The sequence below is a fragment of the Mauremys reevesii genome, linkage group 1, assembly GCF_016161935.1.
Source record: "Mauremys reevesii isolate NIE-2019 linkage group 1, ASM1616193v1, whole genome shotgun sequence".
In the NCBI taxonomy this organism is placed as follows: Eukaryota; Metazoa; Chordata; order Testudines; family Geoemydidae; genus Mauremys; species Mauremys reevesii.
This window is the reverse complement of record NC_052623.1, coordinates 238,758,256-238,781,992: the sequence shown is the minus strand read 5'-3', so window position 1 is coordinate 238,781,992 and position 23,737 is coordinate 238,758,256. Positions and strand designations below refer to the sequence as shown.

Sequence of the window (23,737 nt, the reverse complement as noted above, 5' to 3'; positions counted from 1 at the left end):
GGGGTCTTCCATGGCCCCGCTCCCCTGACCAAAGTGCCAGCGGGAGTGCGGCAAGCCCCGCAGCCCCAGCTGGAGCTCCGGGCCCTTTAAATAGCCCCCAGAGCCCAGGAGTAGCAGGGGGCTCCGGGGGCTATTTAAAGGGCCGGGGCTCCAGCTTCCTCTGCCACCCCAGTCCTTTAAATAGCCCCCAGAGCCTCGCCGCCCCCATGCATTCCCCAGGGCTCTGGGGGCTATTTAAAAGGCCCAGGGTGGGGTAGAAGCAGGGGAGCCCCAGGCCCTTTAAATAGCCCCCAGAGCCCTGGGATAGCGGGAGGCTTGGGGGCTATTTAAAGGGCCGGGGCTCCAGCTGCCTCTGCTGCACCCCCTGCCCTGCCCGCACCAGCCCCGCCCTCCCTGCCTGCAGCCAGCCCTGCACCCCGTGCCCACAGCCAGCCCCTGCCAACCCCCCTGCCCTGTCTCCAGCCAACCCCTGCCACACACCCCTACGGCCCTGCCCAAAGCCAGCCAGCCCCACACCCACTCCTGCCCACACCAGCCCTGCCCGCACCCCCTGCCCTGTCTCCAGCCAACCCCAGCTGCACCCCTCTGCCTGAAGCCAGCCAGTCCTGCACTCCTCTGTCTCCAGCCCTGGCAACCCATGCTGCACCGCCCTGCGGCCCTGCCTGAAGCCAGCCCACCCCACACCCCTGTCTCCAGCCAGCTCTGCACCCCCTTGCCCTGCCTGCAGCCAGACCCTACCTCCAACCAGCCCCATGTCCACTGCTGCCCTGCAGTTCCCAGGGCAGCAATCCTGCACACCTGATTCAATGAGGGGGGCAGGGAGCAGCTGGGACCCACATGTGCACACCCCCAGGGAGTGGCGGGGACCCACACATGTGAAACGGCGGTCATTAATAACCAATCAACAGCATATATGATGCAATGTACATAATATATAATTGTATTATTTATATAGTTATGGAAAGTAAATAATACATGGAAGAAATGAAAGGCTTTTTTTTTTTTTTTTAAAAACACACTTTTTTTAGTCATCCCTGCCAGGGCCCCGCCGAAAATGTTCGAATTGGGCACCGCACTTCCTAAAGCCGGCCCTGCCTGTCAACATAGTGCTGTCTACACCAGGGGTTAGATTGGTATAATTATGTCTCTCAGGGGTGTGGACTTTTCCACAGCCCTGAGCAATGTAGTTATACAGATGTATGTTTGTAGTGCAGGCCTGACCTAAGCTCCATATTCAAACTGAAAATCAATTGTGCAATATACATCTGTATCTTGGGAGACTTTTTCAAATAGTGACTGATATTTTTAACCTTAAAACTCTAAGAAGTTATCATCCAATGCAATTTAACATATCTTAAAATACTCAGCAGTGCACACAAGAAGTTACATTATTCCCCCTACACACACACACACGTGAACTTTGCCACACTGAAGTGTAAATTACAAAGGTCACAGTTCATTTTAGCAAGAAACTGCACTACAATACTTGTGACTAGAACTGATCTTAAAATGAGTCTCTTCTCCCCTCTTCTCAACTCCCTGGAAATGAAAAAAAGGTTTACACAGAAAAGACAAATCAAATCCTGCAGATTTTAGGGTGACATGTTGCACAGGATAATCCAGAAGAGAGTCTTTCCCATTTGGCATGCATGGAGACAACACTAATAAAACAGTATGAGTTTAGAGTCTATGTTTAAAAAAAAATTAGATGCTTACAATACAATGTAAACTTGACAGCATCAGCTAAACTAGGTAAAAAGCATTTATAAATAATAAGCTCTCTGCTTTGTTTAAATATAAACATTTACATGGCTTAACCAGAAACAGAACTCTGCAGCCTTAGAACTTTAATAATTCTCAACAGGGCACAATATTGCTGCAGCATTACTCAAGTTGTAGAATGATATGGACATTAAATATCTATGCGGAAGTGCTGTCAATGTGCTCAGTGCTGTACAAGTGTGCACTTACTTACCTCTTTGTCAATCAGCCTTAATGGGTATTTCACTTCAGGGTTCTCCAGGGTAATTGCAGGAGGGGGATTCCTAAACAGTCTTATGATCAAGCTGTAGATTAGCCATAACGGGTATGTCACAATCCCTCCAAGCTGCAACAATGCATAAAGACAAGAATATTAACATCGCTGATTGTTTCAGTGAAGTGATACCATGATGATAATGTCGTGTCAGAAACAACCTATGAGACATAGCCTCAGTTTCTGTATGCTTATATTATGAACATACAGAAAAAAGTCCATTCAAAAATACCTCATTGCGGTAAGTATAAACACTGGTTTATAAATAATGTGACAATTTAGATACATATTTAGTTTGCCTTAGTCTTTTCTAGACTCCTAGCACTCAGATATCACAGCATGGAACAGATTATAGTCATGCTGATAGATTTATTCTGACTCTTGTTTTCATATGTCCAGTTTAGAACAAGCCTCCTCCCTTTGCAGAAGGTCCATGCAAGGGTGGCATAGGCCTCATAGGAGCCCTCTGTGCAGGAACAGATTTTAAACATAGAGCCATATTATATTATTCACTACATGGTCTATTCCCACACAGCAAGCGGGGTTGTGACCGATTCCCCTGGGGTGCCACCTGGTACTGGCGTACCACTGAGCCCTCTGACCCACCAGCCTGGGCTCCCTCTCACACTGTGCTGCTGTGACAAGTTGCAAAGCCCTCCAAGCTTACACTTTCACCAGCATTCACACAGGTAGGGACACATCCAGCTGCAGTTACGTGCAGTTAACCACCAGCCTCAGACCCTAGAGCAGCACCGTCCTGCCCTGGTCAACTCTCTCCCTCAATGTGAAGAGGACCATGCACACTTGTGGTAACCAAGCTGAGATTTGCCCCAGACACCTTAGTCAAACACACACTGGTTTGGATTAAGACATAAAATAAGTTTATTAACTACAAAAGATAGATTTTTAGGGATTACCTAGCAAATAAACAAAACATGCAAACTAAGCTTAATCAACTACATAGGTAGGATATGAATAGCAAATGCTCACCTTAAATGATGAGACAAACAGGCTGCAGATTCTTAAGAGGCAAGCTGCACTAGCTTACAGTTTGGAATCCCCAGGTGTTCTATTCACGGGCTAAAAATCTATTTAGCCTTGGTACAGCCCAGCTCCTTCCCCCACCCCGTCCAGTCTTTGGGTACGTCTACACTACGGGACTATTCCGAATTTGCATAAACCGGTTTTGTAAAACAGATTTTATAAAATCGAGTGTGCGTGGCCACACTAAACACATTAAATCGGTGGTGTGCGTCCATGGTCCGAGGCTAGCGTCGATTTCTGGAGCATTGCACTGTGGGTAGCTACTCCGTAGCTATCCCATAGTTCCCGCAGCCTCCCCCGCCTCCCCTCTCCCGCCCCTTTGAATTTCCGGGTTGAGAAATTCATTGTCGCGGGTGGTTCTGGGTAAATGTCGTCAGTCACTCCTTCCGCTGGGAAAGCAACGGCAGACAAGCATTTCATGCCTTTTTTCCCTGGATTGCCCTGGCAGATGCCATAGCATGGCAATCATGGAGCCTGTGTAGCCTTTTGTGACTGTCACCGTATGTGGACTAGATGCCGCTCACAGAGGCGATTCAGCAGCGCTACACAGCAGCATGCTTTTGCTTTTGCATGATAGCAGGGATGGTTATCTGCCATATTGCACCATCTACCATACCATAAATTGGTAATAAGATGATTGTGGCTACCAGTCCTTTTGCACTGTTCCATTTGCTGCTCTCATAAGTGCCCCTGGCTGCTCTTAGCCAGGGGCGCAAAAGCCAAAATTGGGAATGACTCCCTGAGTCAATCCCTCCTTTTTGGTATCTAAAAATAGAATCAGTCCTGCCTATAATATGGGCAAGTCCCCTAGAATATGGGCAAGTCCCCTAGTCCTGCCTAGAATATGGGCAAGTGTACTAGAGAACCACTGTATCAGAGAACCAGAGAGCACAGCTGCTCTGTGTCAGATCCTGCAGAAATTATGAGCTGTATTCTATTCACAGGGGGTGCTCCTGCAACAACCCCACCTGTTGATTCCGTTCTTCCCTCAGCCTTCCTGGGCTACCGTAGCATTGTCCCCACTTGTGTGATGAAGTAATAAAGAATGCAGGAATAAGACACAGTGATTTGTTAGTGAGATATGAGTGGAAGGCAGCCTCCAGCTGCTATGATAGTCCAGACAGGACAGTAAGGAGTGTGTAGGAGAGGAGCCCAGCATCCCTCTGCTAGTTCAGGGGCACTTGAATCTTTTCTTTACACATGAAGGGTGGGGGCTGATGGAGCTCAGCCCCCTGTTTCTATGACGATGATGGTTATCAGCCATATTGCACCATCTACCATGAAAAATTAGGACCAGGCACCCTTGATCGACCTAACAGATGCTGGTCATCATGGTTACCAGTCCTTTTGCACTGCCCCTTTTGCCAATAGGCTGATGATGAGGACGGGTACCAGTCGTATTGCACCATCAGCCACCCATGGCGGGCGAAGCAAGGATGTTAGTTCAGTGCTGCAGCATCGGGTCTATCTGCAGCATTCAGTAAAGATAGGGTGACATGTTAAAGAGTCAAGAGAGGATTGTTTTCCCTTTCACTTCTGGGGTGGGTAGGGGGGTGCGTAAATTGCCGAGCTATGCCCTGACCCCGCGGACACTGTGTTTGACCTAGAAGCATTTGGAGCTCAGCCAAGAATGCAAATACTTTTCGGAGACTGCAGGAACTGTGGGATAGCTTGAGTCCTCCAGTCCATGAGCGTCCATTTGATTCTTGGGCTTTCCGTTACGTTTGTCACGCAGCAGTGCGCTGAGCCCTGCTATGGCGTCTGTCTGGAGATTTTTTAAAAATGATTTTGAATTTCGTCTTCTGTAACGGAGCGCTGATAGAACAGATTTGCCTGCCCTTACAGCGATCACATCCGCATGGTCCATGCGGGTGCTCTTTCTTTATTTTGATTTTTAACTGCATCGCCACCCGTGCTGATCGGAGCTCCACGCTGGGCAAACAGGAAATATTCAAAAGTTCGCGGGGCTTTTCCTGTCTACCTGGCCACTGCATCCGAGCTCAGATTGCTGTCCAGAGCGGTCAGTGGTGCACTGTGGGATAGCTCCCGGAGGCCAATACCGTCGATCAGCGTCCACACTAACCCTAATCCGATATGTTAATACCGATACTAGCGTTACTCCTCTCGTTAATGAGGAGTACAGAAACCGGTTTAAAGAGCCATTAAAATCGATATATGGTGCCTCCTAGTGTGGACGGTTGTGGCGTTAAATCGGTTTTACGCTCGTAAAACCGATTTAAACGCCTAGTGTAGACCAGGCCTTTGTTCCTCATGTATTTGTTTCCAGGAGTCTCTTTGGTGCCGGGAGTCAATGAAGAACCACAATGATGTCACACCCCTGCCTTAAATAGCTTTTGCTTATGGTGGGAACTCTGTTTCAAAGCTTGGTTCCCACGCCAGTCACTGGAAAAAGACTGATATTCCAAGAGGGAGTCCAGTCCCAGCTGACCTGGTCACATGTCCTTGTAGAGTTACAGCAGCTGTGAGCTCTCCCTGCCTGCAGAGTTGCCAAGTCTCACAAGGTAAGGGAAATAGGCTACTTCTTAGGCCTTTCTAATGGGCCCTTCCCAGCTAGCCATCTAGACTGAGAACCTTTTGCCTAGTGGGCACTCCCCAGGTGTAAACACATTTGTAATACAGCTATAAAAATCAATATTCCTAACTTCAGATACAAAAATAATACATGCACACAAATAGGATAATCATATTCAGTAAATCATAACCTTTCCAATGACATGTCACATGACTTACCTTTTATAAAATACATTATGATTATATCAGTCATAATATCACTGTCACAGGAGTTAACTGGGGTTCTCCTTGCAGAATTTTCTATACTTTCTTCCCCTGAGGATGGGGAGTGAAAGATTTTGCCCCTCCACCAGAAGGGGCAGGGAACTCAATTTTATTTTTCTTTTGTTTCCCCCTCCCCCAAATATTACATACTGCATTGGTGCACTACAACTTCCAGAGGGAATTTAAGACAAAACTGGGCATTTTTCACTTTCACTAGCTTATAAAACAAAGTAATCTGATTGGCTGTTTTCAAGTCATAGTGCCATAAATGTGATCGCTATTGAACACTATAGCAACTCGTGTCAAGAAGCTACTGATTCTGCCATAAATGGCTGTTTGTATTAGATCATTTTAAGTTTGTTATGGAAGCCTCTGCTCAAAAAAAAGTAAATGAAGCCAAAATAGCTTAAACCCTCTCTTCCCAAAACTCTGCTGTATTGAATTAACATATGAAAGTCTCATGTAGGGGTTTTTGTATTTTATCCATTAGCATCACAGGAGCTCAGAAACAGGTTCCCCTTCTCCCTCCAACTAATCTCATTTTAATGGTAAATACCGATGTTATGCGCGCACACCAGTTTCTAATGGATCTGAAGCTAACAAGACTATTTACACGTCCATGTTTCTGCAGCACCATTAGATGTCAACTCTGAGGGCTTGTCTACACTTACAGTGGCACAGCTGCACGGGTGCGGAATTGTAGCACTAAGAGAAGATGCTACCTATGCTGATGAGCGAGCTTCTCCCGTTAGCGTAGGTACTTCACCTCCCCAAAAGGCAGTAATAATGTTGATGGGAGAAGCCCTCCCATCAAAATAACACTTCTACACCAGGAGTTCAGTCAATATAACTGTGTTGCTATGGGCTGTAGATTTTCCACAACCTTGAGCGACAGTTATTCTGACATAAATTTATAGTGTAAACCAGGGCTAAGAAGACTGTTTATTAATAATTGCTGATGCAGCAATTGCAGAAAGCTATACATCATGCACAAAAGGTTACTTTATGTGTCATGTCTTGGTGACAGAAATGGACAGAATACTGAATAGAAACTCCAGATTACAGAAGATTTTTGAGGCTGACCAAATTTTAGGCCTAACATAATGTAGTGCTCTTTAAAGATGCAGTTATTAATTAGCAAAGGAGCAGCTACCAATAATTAAATGAGCATAAGATTGGGAATCAGGAGCCGAGACTCTATTCTTAGCTCTGTCACTGACATGCTGAGTGACCTCGGGCAAGTCACTTCACCTCTCTGTAAGTGAGTTTCTCCATCTGTAAAACGGAGCTAAATCCACCCCAACTTTGTGAACAACTTTCAGTCCACATAGGGCAAGTACTGTAAATGCAAAGTATTACTGTTATTTATTAAACTGTTATATCACATTTACATCTTCATCTGAAGCACATGACAGCCACCACTCCTGGAGGCAGGGTACTGCACTACAGATCTGTCATGGTATGGTAATTTCTACCATTAGTTTTGAGCCACACGACAAATACACTGTCTGCTTCATAAACACAGAATGGAAGGCACTTTGTAATTTATGCTCAGTTAATGCAAGAACCTCACGGGATTCTGCTTCAAAAGAAAAGTAGAGTAGGGTAGTTCAGATTAGCTTCTGGATCAGAATGTAAGACCCATTGTCAGCTAATGGGAAAAACACAGGCTAGCTGCTTGCCAAAATAATTATTCACTCTTGATAAGAAAACAGGCCTGAAATATACTAGCAGGACAAACAATGTTCTGTACACTCCTAATACAGGGCTTCAAACAAGACATAAATCAAGATAGCTCCCTTGGAGTCAAAGGAGCTACACCAACTTACATCAGCTGAGTGAACAGGGGCTGCTAACAGGGAGTTTCGCAAGGGAGTTCTCCAGGTGGAGGAGCAAATACAGCATCCTTGGGGTAAGTGACTGACTGTAGTGTGTTTTTGTTTGTGTTTGGGGGTTACTTGCTATGTGCTGAGCTTGTGTTTGTCAGTCTGGTTGGTTGATTGAAGGACCGTGTGCTGTGGCTGGCAGTTGGAGGCCATGAGCTTCAAAGGAAGGTCTGAAAGCTAGAAGCCTCTGGCAATTGGCTGAGCCTTAATCAGCGAACAGGGGCTGCTAGTTTTGCAAGGGAGTTTGGAAGGGTAGTGGGAAGGGAGCAGGGGCCCCGTGCCGGTTCTGTTTCCCTTTATTCTCCTTAAAACCTATAAACCAAACTACATTCAAAACTTCTTGCTTTAAACAACCCTTTCATTAACTAGGAGAAAATGCAGGCAGAAGCCCAGCAGCAGAGTGGGGGCTATCCTATTTATTGCGCGGAGTGCAGCATGTATGATTACCTGCCCTGTGGGCGGGTGACGTATGTGTGCAGTCGATCCAAGGAGCTCCTGGCCCTCAGAGACCATGTATGAACTTTGGAGGCCAGGGTGGCGGAACTGGAGGAGCTAAGAGAGGCAGAGAGGTATGTTGATGAGGCTTTCTGGAACACTGTAGAATTGTCCCACCTCCGGTCAGACAAACCCTGCGCTGTTGAGGATGATGAAAGGCCCAAGGAAGCAGAGCAGTCAATGGGAGCAGAGGGAAACCTTCCCATAGTTGGGACCCTCCTTCCAGATGGTGCTGGGGTTGCCTCTTGCACTGAGGTTACCTCTCCGGGGGAGGGAACTCCAATTGCTAGGAAAAGGCAGGTGTTAGTAATGGGAGATTCGATCATTAGAAACATAGATAGCTGGGTTTGTGATGACTGGGAGAACCACATGGTGACTTGCCTGCCTGGTGCGAAGGTTGCGGATCTCTAGAGGCATCTAGACAGACTTATGTGTAGTGCTGGGGAGGAGCTGGTGGTCGTGGTACATGTAGGTACCAATGACTTAGGGAAGGGTAGGAGAGATGTCCTGGAGGCCAAATTTAGGCTGCTAGGGAAGAGACTGAAATCCAGGACCTCTATGGTGGCATTCTCAGAAATGCTCCCAGTTCCACGCGCAGGGCCAGGTAGGCAGGCAGAGCTTCAGAGTCTCAATGCATGGATGAGACGATGGTGTAGAGAGGAGGGGTTCACGTTCATTAGGAACTGGGGAAACTTCTGGGATGGGAGGAGTCTATACAGGAGAGATGGGCTCCACCTAAACCACAGTGGAACCAGACTGCTGGCACTAAACATTAAAAAGGTTGTAGAGCAGTTTTTAAACTAGGAGATGGAGGAAAGCTGACTGCTGCAGAGGAGCATGTGGATTGGACAGAGACTTCTCTTAGGGGAGAGTCTGATGATAGGGAATCTCCAGGTTATGGTCAGGAGCAGAGGATGGAAGAGGATAATATAAGGGCCAGATCAGATGATAAACATTCACATAGAAAGAATCTGACACATCAGAAAAGGGCAGACAAACAGTGACAAGTCCTTAAAGTGCTTGTACACAAATGCTAGAAGTCTAAATTATAAGATGGGTGAACTAGAGTGCCTTGTGATAAAGGAGGATATTGATATAACAGGCATCACAGAAACCTGGTGGACTGAGAGCAATCAATGGGACACAATCATTCCGGGGTACAAAATATATCGGAAGGACAGAACAGGTCGTGCAGGGGGGCAGGGGAGTGGCACTATATGTGAAAGAAAATGTAGAATCAAACGAAGTAACAATCTTAAGTGAATCCACATGTTTCACAGAATCTCTATGGATAGAAATTTCATGCTCTAATAAGAATATAACATTAGGGATCTATTATCGACCACCTGACCAGGACAGTGATAGTGATGATGAAATGCTAAGAGAAATTAGAGAGGCTATCAAAATTAAGAACTCAATAATAGTGGGAGATTTCAATTATCCCCATATTGACTGGGAACATTTCACTTCAGGACGAAATGCAGAGATAAAATTTCTCGACACTTTAAATGACTGCTTCATGGAGCAGCTGGTACGGGAACCCACAAGGGGAGACGCAACTCTGGATTTAATCCTGAGTGGAGCGCAGGAGCTGGTCCAGGAGGTAACTATAACAGGACCGCTTGGAAATAGTGACCATAATACAATAGCATTCAACATCCCTGTGGTGGGAAGAACATCTCAACAGCCCAACACTGGCATTTAATTTCAAAAGGGGGAACTATGCAAAAATGAGGGGGTTAGTTAAACAGAAGTTAAAAGGTACAGTGACTAAAGTGAAATCCCTGCAAGCTGCATGGGTGCTTTTTAAAGACACCATAATAGAGGCCCAACTTCAATGTATACCCCAAATTAAGAAACACAGTATAAAAGAACTAAAAAAGAGCCACCGTGGCTTAACAACCATGTAAAAGAAGCAGTGAGAGATAAAAAGACTTCCTTTAAAAAGTGGAAGTCAAATCCTAGTGAGGCAAATAGAAAAGAGCATAAACACTGCCAAATTAAGTGCAAGAGTGTAATAAGAAAAGCCAAAGAGGAGTTTGAAGAACGGCTAGCCAAAAACTCCAAAGGTAAAATGTTTTTTAAGTACATCAGAAGCAGGAAGCCTGCTAAACAACCAGTGGGGCCCCTTGATGATCAAGATACAAAAGGAGCGCTTAAAGATTATAAAGTCATTGCGGAGAAACTAAATGGATTCTTCGCTTCAATCTTCACGGCTGAGGATGTTAGGGAGATTCCCAAACTGAGCCGGCTTTTGTAGGTGACAAACCTGAGGAACTGTCATAGACTGAAGTGTCACTAGAAGAGGTTTTGGAATTGATAAACTCAACATTAACAAGTCACCAGGACCAGATGGCATTCACCCAAGAGTTCTGAAAGAACTCAGATGTGAAGTTGCGGAACTATTAACTAAGGTTTGTAACCTGTCCTTTAAATCGGCTTCGGTACCCAATGACTGGAAGTTAGCTAATGTAACACTAATATTTAAAAAGGGCTCTAGAGGTGATCCTGGCAATTACAGACCGGTAAGTCTAATGTCGGTACCGGGCAAATTAGTCGAAACAATAGTTAAGAACAAAATTGTCAGACACACAGGAAAATATAAACTGTTGAGCAATATCAACATGGTTTCTGTAAAGGGAAATCGTGTCTTACTAATCTATTAGAGTTCTTTGAAGGGGTCAACAAACATGTGGACAAGGGGGATCCAGTGGATATAGTGTACTTACATTTCCAGAAAGCCTTTGACAAGGACCCTCACCAAAGGCTGTTACGTAAATTAAGCTGTCATGGGATAAGAGGGAAGGTCCTTTCATGGATTGAGAACTGGTTAAAAGGCAGGGAACAAAGGGTAGGAATAAATGGTAAATTTTCAGAATGGAGAGAGGTAACTAGTGGTGTTCCCCGAGAGTCAGTCCTCGGACCAATCCTATTCAACTTATTCATAAATGATCTGGAGAAAGGGGTAAACAGTGAGGTGGCAAAGGAGAGTGTCTTACACCATCCAGGATACTAAATAGCTCAAGATACTTAAGACCGAAGCAGACTGTGAAGAACTTCAAAAAGATCTCACAAATTTAAGTGATTGGGCAACAAAATGGCAAATGAAATTTAATGTGGATAAATGTAAAGTAATGCACATTGGAAAAAATAACCCCAACTATACATACAATATGATGGGGGCTAATTTAGCTACAACGAGTCAGGAAAAAGATCTTGGAGTCATTGTGGATAGTTCTCTGTGGATGTCCATGCAGTGTGGACAAAGGCAGTCAAAAAAGCAAACAGGATGTTAGGAATCATTAAAAGGGGGATAGAGAATAAGACTGAGACTATATTATTGCCCTTATATAAATCCATGGTACGCCCACATCTCGAATACTGCATACAGATGTGGTCTCCTCATCTCAAAAAAGACATACTGGCACTAGAAAAGGGCAACAAAAATTATTAGGGGTTTGGAGAGGGTCCCATATGAGGAAAGATTAAAGAGGCTAAGACTCTTCAGCGTGGAAAAGAGGAGACTAAGGGGGGATATGATAGAGGTATATAAAATCATGAGTGATGTGGAGAAAGTGGATAAGGAAAAGTTATTTACTTATTCCCATAATACAAGAACTAGGGGTCACCAAATGAAATTAATAGGCATCAGGTTTAAAACAAATAAAAGGAAGTTCTTCTTCACGCAGCGCACAGTCAACTTGTGGAACTCCTTGCCTGAGGAGGTTGTGAAGGCTAGGACTATAACAGCGTTTAAAAGAGAACTGAATAAATTCATGGTGTTTAAGTCCATAAATGGCTATTAGCCAGGATGGGTAAGCAATGGTGTCCCTAGCCTCTGTTTGTCAGAGGATGGAGATGGATGGCAGAGAGAGATCACTTGATCATTACCTGTTAGGTTCACTCCCTCTGGGGCACCTGGCATTGGCCACTGTTGGTAGACAGGATACTGGGCTAGATGGACCTTTGGTCTGACCCGGTATGGCCGTTCATATGTTCTTATGACTGAGAGAAGGCAAGTTCTCTTTCCAAACATTGCTCTGGCAAGTCTTGCTCTCTGGTAGCTAGGATGTGCCTCGTTAGGAGGTTTTATAATTGCAATTAAGCACCTTGTTGGGGGAACAAGCATAAATATTTTATGAAAAGTTCTACTTTTAACAATGGCATTTTACTACTGGACCAAGATCCTCAGCTCATGCACTGGGGTGTGGTCAGTAGCGTACAATGAAATACGTTCAGAATTATAGCCTTTAGAGCAGTGGAGGGCAATCTGCAGCCCACCAGGGTAAGCTGATTGTGGGCCGGGAGACATTTTGCTGACATTAACATTGTCCACTGGCCGGGATCAGCGAACCGCGGCCACTGGGAGCTGCGGGGGGCGTGCCTGCGGACGGTCAATGTCAGCAAAATGTCTCACGGCCAGCAATCAGCTTACCCTGGTGGGCTGCAGATTGCCCACCACTGCTTGAGAGAGTATATTTTACAGCCAGGAGTTACTGCCCTACTAGGTTTATTTGGAGGGAGGGCAACACCTGAGAGCAGCGTATCTATCAGGCATATTCTGAGGGAGAAAATACTCTGTCACTGAATTGTAATAAAATGAGAGCAATTAAAAACCTTCCTAGGAGAGTGTCTTACACCATCCAGGATGCTCAGCTGCTATCTCCCCATCCCAGCCTAGACTCATCTTTTAAGAAAGTTTAATTAGCATGGAGGGGTTGGTTGTTTGTGGTTTTGGAGGGGAGGGGTACATTTGGTCATTATGCCTTTATCATTTACCCATCTTCTTTCTCTGCCTTTGTGGTCTAGAAGCAACGGTATCTGAAGTTCTATAGTTTATAACTGCCTCCAGTCTATTCCTGCAGGTCACCCTCCAACACCCACAGTTAGAAATATTTAAGCAGGTGCACTGGAGAAAGGGGGTGGAAATGAGAGGTTAGACAGCTGTTGGAAAAGGGTAATGATGCATGCTAATGACCGTTAACACTTTTCCACACAGACCCATCTCTTAACAAGCCACATAACTGTGCAAAGGTCTCAGCCACAGCTGATAGCTCATGGTATCATTTTTTAAAAATCAGACCATGGCAAGGAAAAAAAACCTGAGAAATAAGCAATATAAATGAACAACAACTTACTTTAAATTATTCCATATACAGAGACTTCATTTTAGCATATATACTACCCCTATGTATATAATGCACACAAGTAGAATATCACAAGATAATTTCCCTTCCTCCCCCACCCCACCCTTCTAAGTAATCAGTATACAAGTATTAAATATTATCTCTGGAATACATCTGAAATTAACGACACAGATACAGACATCCTTAATGTGCTTGCTTTCAGAATCATAAAGCACTCCGATACAGCAAATATGAGCCAGGATATAAATGCCATCAGAACTTCTTTCCTCCATATCTAGGCCTCTGTACTCAGGCTAAAATGAAGACCCCATTTATGTTCAAGTAGGCCTTCACGAAAAGAAGAGGGAGGCTGCTGTACTGTACATCGAGAGACCATAAGCCAGATTTTCAGTTGATGTAAATGAGCATAGTTCCACTGACAATTTATCGCAGCTGAGAACCTAACCCATAAACAAGTGCTGCTTAAACTGATCTATACTGAGAATCTCAATGAAATGAGTGTTTGGAACCAGGAAGAACTCAATGAGAGACAACCATAACACAGATACTATTAAACTGGATTTTTCCCAGGTTAAAAAGTTGTGAGAAAGTCATGCAACTGCTGACAACTGATGGTATTTAAAAGCCCACTTTTGTCTAATATTTATGTCTGTCAAAACCCTTTCAATAGGAAAATACTTTTAATAAACTTAAATTACTTTAGTTTTCTGCCAGATAGTTTTAAAGTAGAGAATTTATTTAGAAATAAAGTTGACTGTACATTCTTAGATTTAAAGGGCAACTCATTCACCTACAGAATGGTTTAAAGCATTTGTGCCTCCTCTTCTACGGGGCCTTTACTTACTATTCTGAATTACACTTAAATCAGCAGGGATGCAAGCCCTTATCAATGTGTAGTATATTTAATATCAGTCTTTTATAACAACCGCTCCCATCAGAATGGGAAATAGAACATTAAACTAATAATATCCTCACAGTGCTAGTGCTATATTCTACTTCTAGTTGAACAAGAACTTTGGTTTAAACTTTTAAACCGATTTTTAACAACGAACAGAAGTGTAGTGGTTCAGACATACACACAATCCTGTGCACTGAAATCCAATGTAAGCCAATTTCTTAAGACTCTTTCTTAGCAGCATGGCTTGCCAACCAGCACTCCCTCCCAAGCCTCCCTCCACCAGTTATTTGGCTGTATAATCACTGCATTATAAAAATCAGTTAATTTTGCACTTTCTGGAGCTACACAGCCCAGCATACAAGCACTGCACCTTACAAAGCATGTGAAAACTGAAAGTGAGGACACTAGATCCTAGCTGAAAAGCAACCAGCCAGCCCCGAATACTAGGCCTCTGCCAGTGTCCTTTTAAAACATAGGATGTGGGTGTGGTAAGGGGTCTTCTTCAGGCACATTCAATTTGTCAGTTTGCAAGGAATAAAAAAAAAAAAAGGTCCTTCTCAACATTTAAGGTCACTAGCTCTTTCAAAACAGAATGTCTATTGTTATCACACACCCACACTTTTTATTGAAGGGTGGTGAGCGCAGTTGCATTGCTTTGTAACGCACCATCCGTATTCTGTTTACTGGATAATGGAAGCTTTGAAAAACAGGCAGACCCAAACAAAAAGTAAGTGGCACTATGTCATTTAACACCAGGTTTATATATACCCGCAACGTGTTTAAGAGAGGAACTGGGTGGAGACAAGTTTAGATGCCATAGGCTGGTGACCATCCAGAAAACAGGAATCTGAAATGTTTTTCCACTGACTGTCAAACACGATGAGTCACAAACTCCACCGCACAAGCCTTGGAGCAGCTGATGAGGCCTAGGCTCTAAAAAGGCTTTAAGGGGTTTTCCCCTCTTGGCATTGCTAACGGACCATCCCCAAACCCCTTTGTAATCCCCGCCTTTGGCTTTTGCAGACAGCAAACCAACTGCACCCGCTAATCCCGCAGGCAGCAGTTTCCACTCCCCAAGTTATTCTGTTTGCGTTGATGGTCACTAGACCTTGGGAGCGGCCCCCCCTCCCTCTAGCTACGGGAACTTGGTGCCACACGCGCGCCCGGAGGGGGGGGACCTGCACGCAACAAAAGGCTGCACCGTGCAGCTCTGCAAAAGGGAGCGCCAGGGTGGGGCCCTGTTCCCGGGGGAGAAGGGGGAGCAGTGACAGCCTCAGCAAGAGGCCCTGCCGCCTTGCCGCGCCCCACCGCGGAAGAGGAGCGGGAGCCCGGCCCCAGCCGAAGGGCTGCAGTGCCACCCCCGCGGAGCGCCGGGAACTGGCCCCCCACCCGCCCGGGCTGGGGCAGGCGGCCCCTTACCCTGCTGAGCTGCGCCCCCATCTCTGCGCCGGGCTCCCTCCCTGCTGCTGCTGCGCTGAGACGATCCCAAAAGCCGCCCCGCCCCCCGGCCCAGTGCGCTACAATGTGGCGAGTTCGCGGCGCCTCCAGCGCGCCCCGCCCCGCGCTGTCACCGCCCCGCCCCGCCCCTCGGGCCGGCCGGCCTCCATTGCCGCAGCCCACTGCCCGTCACGCTGGCTGACAGCTCGCCGGGTTCCCCGCGCCCCCCCCCCCCGCGCTGTCACCGCTCGCCCCGCCCCGCGGGCCGGCCGGCCTCTCCATTGCCGCAGCCCCCTGCCCGTCACGCTGGCTGACAGCTCGCCGGGTTTCCCCCGCGCGCGCGCCGCCCTGGCTGGGACCGGCTCGCCGCCTGGCTGCGGGGGGCGTGGCCCGGTTCCCACTCGCACCCCGGGGCAGGCTCTGGGGTGTGGCTGTGCCCTAGGGAGACGCGGGGTTCAGGCTGCACCGGGCGGGTAACGCGCAAGCCGCCCTGCCCGCCGGGCGGCCTCGCAGTGGGGAGGAAACCTTTAATGCCCCTTCCCTGGAGCTGGGAGCCGCGGTCGCAGCGCGTTGGCTGTGCCTGGTTCTCCAGACAGAAAACGCTGTAGGCAGAGTAGGCGGGTGCTCTCATGGTTAGGGCAGGTAGTGCATCCGGGCCTGCTGCCCCATCCAGCGGAGCCTTGTTTGGCCTTGGGCAACTCACTTCATCTTTGTATATCTCGCTGCTCCCATATAAAACGTAGAGAACATCTTACATGCGCAATCTGCCCTTCTCTCCCCCGTGGCCCCAGCTGATTGCTATGAGGGCAAGTTAATGTCTGGTGCTTTGAGATCAATACAATCGGCGCCATTTCAGATTTTGGTGGGGATTGCGGGGGGGGGGGTCAACTTTAACCGTGATTCCTGGGGCTACTTAGGTACTTGAAAACTCTAGTTTTTTGGCAGATAGCTTAGCAATGGGCTAACAGGTGCCCTGTATCTAATTCCTTTAGAAAAGAAAGACAATTAGATAATTATTAGACCCACTCAGTTTTGGCCTTCACAACATCCCCTGGCAAAGAGTTCCATAGGTTGACTATGAAGAAATACTTCTTTTGTTTGTTAGTGTTAAATCTGATGCCTATTAATATCATTGGTTGACCCCTAGTTCTTGTGTTATGTGAAGGAGTAAATAACATTTCCTTATTCAATTTTTCCACACCATTCATGATTTTATAGACCTTTATTTTATCCCCTCTTAGTCATCTCTTTTCCGAGCTGAAAATTCCTAGTCTTTTTAATCTCGCCTCATATGGAAGGTGTTCTATATGCCAAATCCTTTCTGTTGCTCTTCTCTGTACCTTTTCCAAATCCAATACATCTTTTTTGAGATGGGGTGACCAAATCTGCATGCACTATGCAATATGTTGGCATGCTGTAGATTTATATGGAGGCAATAAGATATTTTTTTCTTATCTATTCCTTTCCTAATGATTCCCAATAGTCTGTTAGCTTTTTAAAATGTCACTGCACATTGAGCAGATGTTTTCAGATAACTATCCACAATGACACCAAGATCTCTTTATTGACAGCTTCAGCTAATTTAAACCCCATCATTTTGTATGTATAGTTGGGATTATATTTTCCCAAATGCATTACTTTGCATTTATCAACACTGAATTTCTTCAGCCATTGTGTTGCCCAGTCACCCAGTTTTGTGAAATCCCTGTGTAGCTCTTTGCAGTGTGCTCTGGACTTAACTATCTTGAGTAATTTTGTATCATCTGCAAATTTTACCACTTCACTGCATACCCCTTTTTCCAGATCATTTATGAATATGTTGAACAGTACATATCCCTGAGAGAACCCACTATTTATCGCTTTCCATTCTCACCTTTTATTCCTACCCTTTGTTTCCTATCTTTTAACTGAAGTGCCTGGCAGTGCGTCCAGGATCATCTAAGAATCCTTAATTTATTTTATTTATTTAATTTATTTAATTTATTTTAATGATAAGCCTTTTATCTTAATCACCCTGCCTCGTTGTTTCTGTTTATAAACAAACTCCCATCCCCAAAGGCTGTGCTGCTCCCAGCTGCCGAACTCATCACATATCACACTCAAGTTGTTGCAGTTAAGAGCTCCAGCTGGGACTAGTGTGAGTAGATCTCCCCTATGAAACTCAGGGCTGGGGCTAGAGCCCTCCCCTGCCCCCCCAAATGGCGCCCCTGCATACAATGAAAAGTGCTAGGGAAATGTAACTTTCCGTATGCCCATACTATCTAAGTTCTCAGCTAACATAAAGCTGGTTTCAGATTCTCTGCCTTGTCAGGATGACAGGGCTCAGGCCTCTATGTGCATCTCTGAAGTTGCAGGTAGCTGCTGCTCCCTTGAATCATCTGCAAACATTACAGCTTCACAGTCAGTCACTTTATTATATAAATTATCAGCTCCTCAGCACTGTTTCATTAGTAAGAGCAAAGGTGACAAGAAACAAGGTGTGCATTATGGTCCAGAGGACCTCTTATAAAATACATGACTGAGGGTATGTCTACTCTGCAAGCACATGGTGTGATTGCAGCTTATGTAGACGTACTGGAGCTAGCTTTAATTAGTTAGCTCGGGTACTGGAGCAGTGAAGATGCATCCGTGCACATTTCTGTGTGAGCTAGCTGCACAAATAATTACCCAGGAGCACTTTGTACAGCTCATGGTGAAGTGTGCACTGGCTCAGCTTCACTACTCCTGTATACAGCTGGATGGGAAAGGGAGGGATGGGGGAAAGGTTAAGGGCAAACCAAATCTGAAATTGTTGGTGAATCAAAAAAGTCCCTTTCAGGTCTGTTCCAGAACAGGCATTTGAATGTAGGTCTCCCACATCCCATCTTAACCACTGAGCTAAAGGTGATAAAAGTGGGAGGGGGTAGGAAGGACAGCAGCATTACAGCTACCACATCTAGCCATTTGATAAATAGCCAGAATTAATCATGTCAAATTTGTGACTAGTTTTTATTTGACTGTAACCACGTTTTTCTTTGAATAACCTACTAATCTGAAGAAATCCACCTAGCTCTACTCCAGGCCTCAACCTAGATAGATTAAAGCTAGCTTGTGTATATCTACATGAATGTAGTGCAGGCAGACTCTGAGTCAAATAAAAATATTAAAAAATTCTTGTGGAATCATATAAGCATGATCTCCTTTGTAAAGTGCTTTGATATCTGTGCTACCATGGCATCACTACTATTGGTACCCAATCAACTAAATTAAAACCATCTAGGTATGCCTACGTGTGTTGCAATCGTACTTCCTGATTGCAGGGTAGACATATCCAAAAATAAAGGGAGCACAACATTGACTTAAGGCCATCTTTCCCACTTAAGTGCAGAAATAGAGCACCTGAGAATCAGGGCCCTAATTTATTTCAGGTATCAGAGGGGTAGCCATGTTAGTCTTGCTCTGTAAAAGCAGCAAAGTCCTGTGGCACCTTATAGACTGCATGCATCTGATGATGTGAGTATTCACCAACGAAAGCTTATGCTCCAATATATCTGTTAATTTATTGCAGGTGATCCACTAGAGAATAAGAACCTGATGGGGGACCTATACCAAAGGTTGATCCATAAAGTAGCCATAGGCCCTAAAAATGCTGTCTTGGAAGGAAAACAGCAAGAAGTGAATGAGCTACAGAGCTGGGAATTGAAAGGATGGTAACCAGTGATTACTGTGCTAATAAGCGATGGTCACATAAACACCACCCTATACCGGAAACCCACTGACCACTATACTTACCTATATGCCTCCAGCTTCCATCCAGGACACACCACACGATCCATTGTCTACAGCCAAGCTCTAAGATACAACCGTATTTGCTCCAATCCCTCAGACAGAGATAAACACCTACAAGATCTCTATCAAGCATTCTTAAAACTACAATACCCACCTGCTGAAGTGAAAAAACAGATTGACAGAGCCAGAAGAGTACCCAGAAGCCACCTACTACAGGACAGGCCCAACAAAGAAAGTAACAGAACACCACTAGCTATCACCTACAGCCCCCAACTAAAACCTCTCCAGCGCATCATCAAAGATCTACAACCTATCCTTAAAGATGATCCCTCACTCTCATAGAATTTGGGAGACAGGCCAGTCCTCGCTTACAGACAGCCTCCCAACCTGAAGCAAATACTCACCAGCAACCGCACACCATACAACATAAACACTAACCCAGGAACCTATCCTTGCAACAAAGCCCGATGCCAGCTCTGTCCACATATCTATTTAAGTGACACCATCATAGGACCTAATCACATCAGCCACGTCATCAGGGGCTCGTTCACCTGCACATCTACCAACGTAATATATGCCATCATGTGCCAGCAATGCCCCTCTGCCATGTACATTGGCCAAACCGGACAGTCTCTATGCAAAAGAATAAATGGACACAAATCTGACATCAGGAATCATAACATTCAAAAACCAGTGGGAGAACACTTCAACCTCTCTAACCACTCAGTGACAGACTTGAAGGTGGCAATTTTGCAACAAAAAAAAAACTTCAAAAACAGACTCCAAAGAGAGAGTGCTGAACTCAAATTAATATGCAAATTAGATACAATTAACTTAGGGTGAAACAGAGACTGGGAATGGTTGGGTCATTACACTAATTGAATCTATTTCCCTATGTTAAGTTCTCCTCACACCTTCTATGGGTCATCTCAATTATCACTTCAAAGGTTTTTTTTCTCCTGCTGATGATAGCTCATCTCAATTGATTAGACTCTTCCAGTTGGTATGCATACTTCCACCTTTTCATGTTCTCTGTATGTATAAATATCTCCTGTCTGTGTGTTCCATTCTATGCATCGGAAGAAGTGGGCTGTAGCCCACGAAAGCTTATGCTGAAATAAATTTGTTAGTCTCTAAGGTGCCACAAGTACTCCTGTTCTTTTTAGTGATTTTAAGGTGACCTGCTCAGGCAAAAGTTATTTGGATTATGTTCTTTTTGTTTCTTTGTGATGTATTTTTAAAAAGCCTAACATTTTTTGGTTTTGTTTTAATAAATTTTCCTGTATGTTTTGAACTTCAGGTTCAATCTAGGTTGGATGATTGTAGGGTGATTGTAGGATTCACTGATGAAAAACGTAAAAGATAAGCTATTGAAGGGGTTTCTGTTTAAAAACCTTTGGTTTTGATGTAAAAAAAAAAAAGGGCAAAGCTCAATTAAAAAAATCTTTTGCAGGTCACTGTTGAGGGTGGACATTGCCAAAAGAGAGCACGAGGTGTTCCTCTCCATTTATTTCCTGGGACAACCCTGCCCCTAGTCCCACTTCCTGGCCAGGGTGAAAATAATGTTGGGAAGGCATTCATGAGCTGTCTCACTTGGGTCTTTTGCTCTGGGTCAGAGGTAGATGCTTGGGGTCCCAGCTCTAGCCCAGGGGGATATGAAGTGATAAACAAGCCCACCTGCTCCTTCCAAGGTTTCCGACCTTCTTCTTCTTCTTGGGTTGTCTGATTTCAGATTTAACTGGGTCCTACCTGACAGATTGTACGGTCCTTGGCATTTACAGTCCTTGGACTTGGCACTTGGGAGAAGCAGAAGTATCCAATCTCTAAGTTTAAATGTGCTTTCCTGTGCAGGAGACTGCAGGACCCCCAGCATCCTTTGTCCAGGCTTGGCTGGCCTTCGAGAGGGGACCAGGCTGAGGCACTGCAGTTTGCTGGGCCCCACAGGAGGCTTCAGTTTCTGGAACTGGGTGTGATACACTGTACTTCAAAGTAGCACCCCGTGACCCCCTTATTCATCATTTGTATATGGTTGTGATATTTCATTCAAAGCATGCCATGTAAGATACCATATGAAAGGTCATGATATGCTGAAACTCATTGTTCTGTCAAAATATGTATATCGTTAGTGTGTATGAATTTTTGAGATTTTGCAATATGGTTGTTGTTGAAATATGTTGTGAGTTTGGGAGACGCCCACTGCTAGTTCTCCAATGATAACAAAGTGACATCCAAACAGGCATTAAGCAACCATCACAAGCCATTGACCAGCAGGGGAATTGTAAATAAGAGATTTACAATTCTGTAAGAAACAGCTGCATCAGCACCACACAATGGGGATTGCTCAACTCTGGGACTCAGCAAGGCCCACAGGACGCGTCTGGGGCATTAAGTTCTCTGGGACATGAACTGAGATTATAAAATAAGAGACAGTGGGATCATGAGACCCCATAAAGGCAACAAGATCACTGGGAAGACACATACTTTGAACTGAGGAGATTGGTCTCAGACTCAGAAGGAACTTCAGCCTGTGTATTAAGAACTATAACCTACCTGCAACATCCAGTGGGAGTGAAAAAACTGTTTGATTCAACTCTTGCTTAATCTGAAAGTTTAGGGTTTAGAACACGTGTTTACATAAGAAAATAAAATATAACTATCTATGACCTTTCTGCCTATCACTTATAATCACTTAAAAACTTTCTATAGTTAATAAACTTGTTTTAATATTTTATCCTTACCAGTGAATTTGTCTAAAGTGTTTGGGGATCTGTTCAGATTACACAGGCTGGTGTATGTCCACTACCCTTTGAGAACGTGGCAAACTAATTAATGAGCCTGCATGGTTTAAGAGAAGGTCTTGAGCAGTATAAGATGGTACATTCTGGGGTGCAAGGCTCGGAGGATTTGCTAGTGTCTCCCTTTGTATAGTTCATGAGTGGCTTGCAGAGCATTCATGCAACTTAGCTGGCTGTGTTTCTGCATTTTGGTGGCTGAGTGATAACAGCACCTGGAGGGGTTTGCAGCTTGTCACTAGCAAAGCATTGTGAGAGACAGCCCAGGCTGGATCGTTAAGGGGGCACAACAGTCCCACAGTTCTAGGTTGTACACTGGGGATCCCATCACACCGGGGCATCAGGTCATTGATTCCCCAGACAGATTCTCATTGGGGCTGCTGTTGCATCTAGCCCTTAGTCTCAGCTTGTGCTGATCCAATCAGATAAGGTGCTTCCAGGATGGCTCACTGAACTGCTGTTGTCACTTGCTCAGACATCACCAGGAAAACCTCTGAGTCATCCTCAGGGCCCATTTTCATGAGGTTTCACTGACATGACCGTGGCTGGCCAGGCCTACAGCCCCTGGAGACGAAATTCCAGTAAGCCCCTGAGGCTACAGCAGGGCCATTACCTGTTGGACCTATCATTGCTGCTGTGCCCCTAAGTCCCGGATCTGCTGTTGCTGCTGGGCAGCCAGTTGCCACAGGAGCTACTGTTGTTATTGCTGAATCTTGGTCATCCACTTCAGAAGGCATCCCAAATCCATGCTGTCACCATCTTACCAACTCACGATCTTAGGCTGAGGGTGTTCAACAGTCTGAGTCAGTCTCCAGGGATGGGAAGCTCATGTCCACATTCTCTACCACATTGTCCCTGGGGTTCTTATGCCAGGTAGGGTTACCACCTTTGAAATGCAAAAAAGCCCACCGCAAACCCAATCACAAGGCAACTACACAACACACCCCCACTTCTAGAGCCACTCCAGAGAGAACACATACAGATAAGATTGACAACATCATTTTCTTATTTAAACTGCAGAAGTGGGAACACTGCAGCATCATTAGCTAGGCACAGAAACTTTAACCTCAGCTATCCCCATGTATTGTGAAAATAATGCAAATCTTTAGACCCACTTAAAAAATAAACAAGCAGATTAAATTATTTTTCTGACAACTGGCAAATCCAAAAAAGCTGGCCAGGCCAGTCAGATACTGGCCAGGTGGTATTCCTAATGCCTCCTAGAGGCCAGGCCCAGCTCCAGCACTCAGCTAGGCCTCTGCTCTATAGTGTCTGGGTATTCCAACACTCCTGTCCAGTCTTACAAGGCTCAGCCCTCCAGCTGAACCTAGGGTTGCCAACTTCCTATTTGCAGAAAACCAAACATCATTACCCCACTCCCTGCCCCGCCCCTCCCCGAGGCCCCTCCCCTACCCCTCCCCGAGGACCCACTCATTCTT

At 45.3% G+C, this 23,737-nt stretch overlaps 1 protein-coding gene across 3 annotated transcripts in view; it reads right to left on the bottom strand.

Moving 5' to 3' along the window:
• The window catches only part of LOC120370180 (NADH-cytochrome b5 reductase 3), a 42,213-nt gene that overhangs the window by 17,131 nt on the left and 1,345 nt on the right, over positions 1-23,737 (bottom strand). For 2 of the 3 annotated variants that reach the window (XM_039484479.1, XM_039484490.1), the window contains exon 2: positions 1,976-2,107. In XM_039484479.1, coding sequence (XP_039340413.1) covers positions 1,976-2,107 — 132 coding nt within the window. Of the gene's footprint in view, positions 1-1,975; positions 2,108-15,720; positions 15,829-23,737 lie in introns of those variants that run through there. The other variant, XM_039484501.1, reaches the window with a different exon arrangement.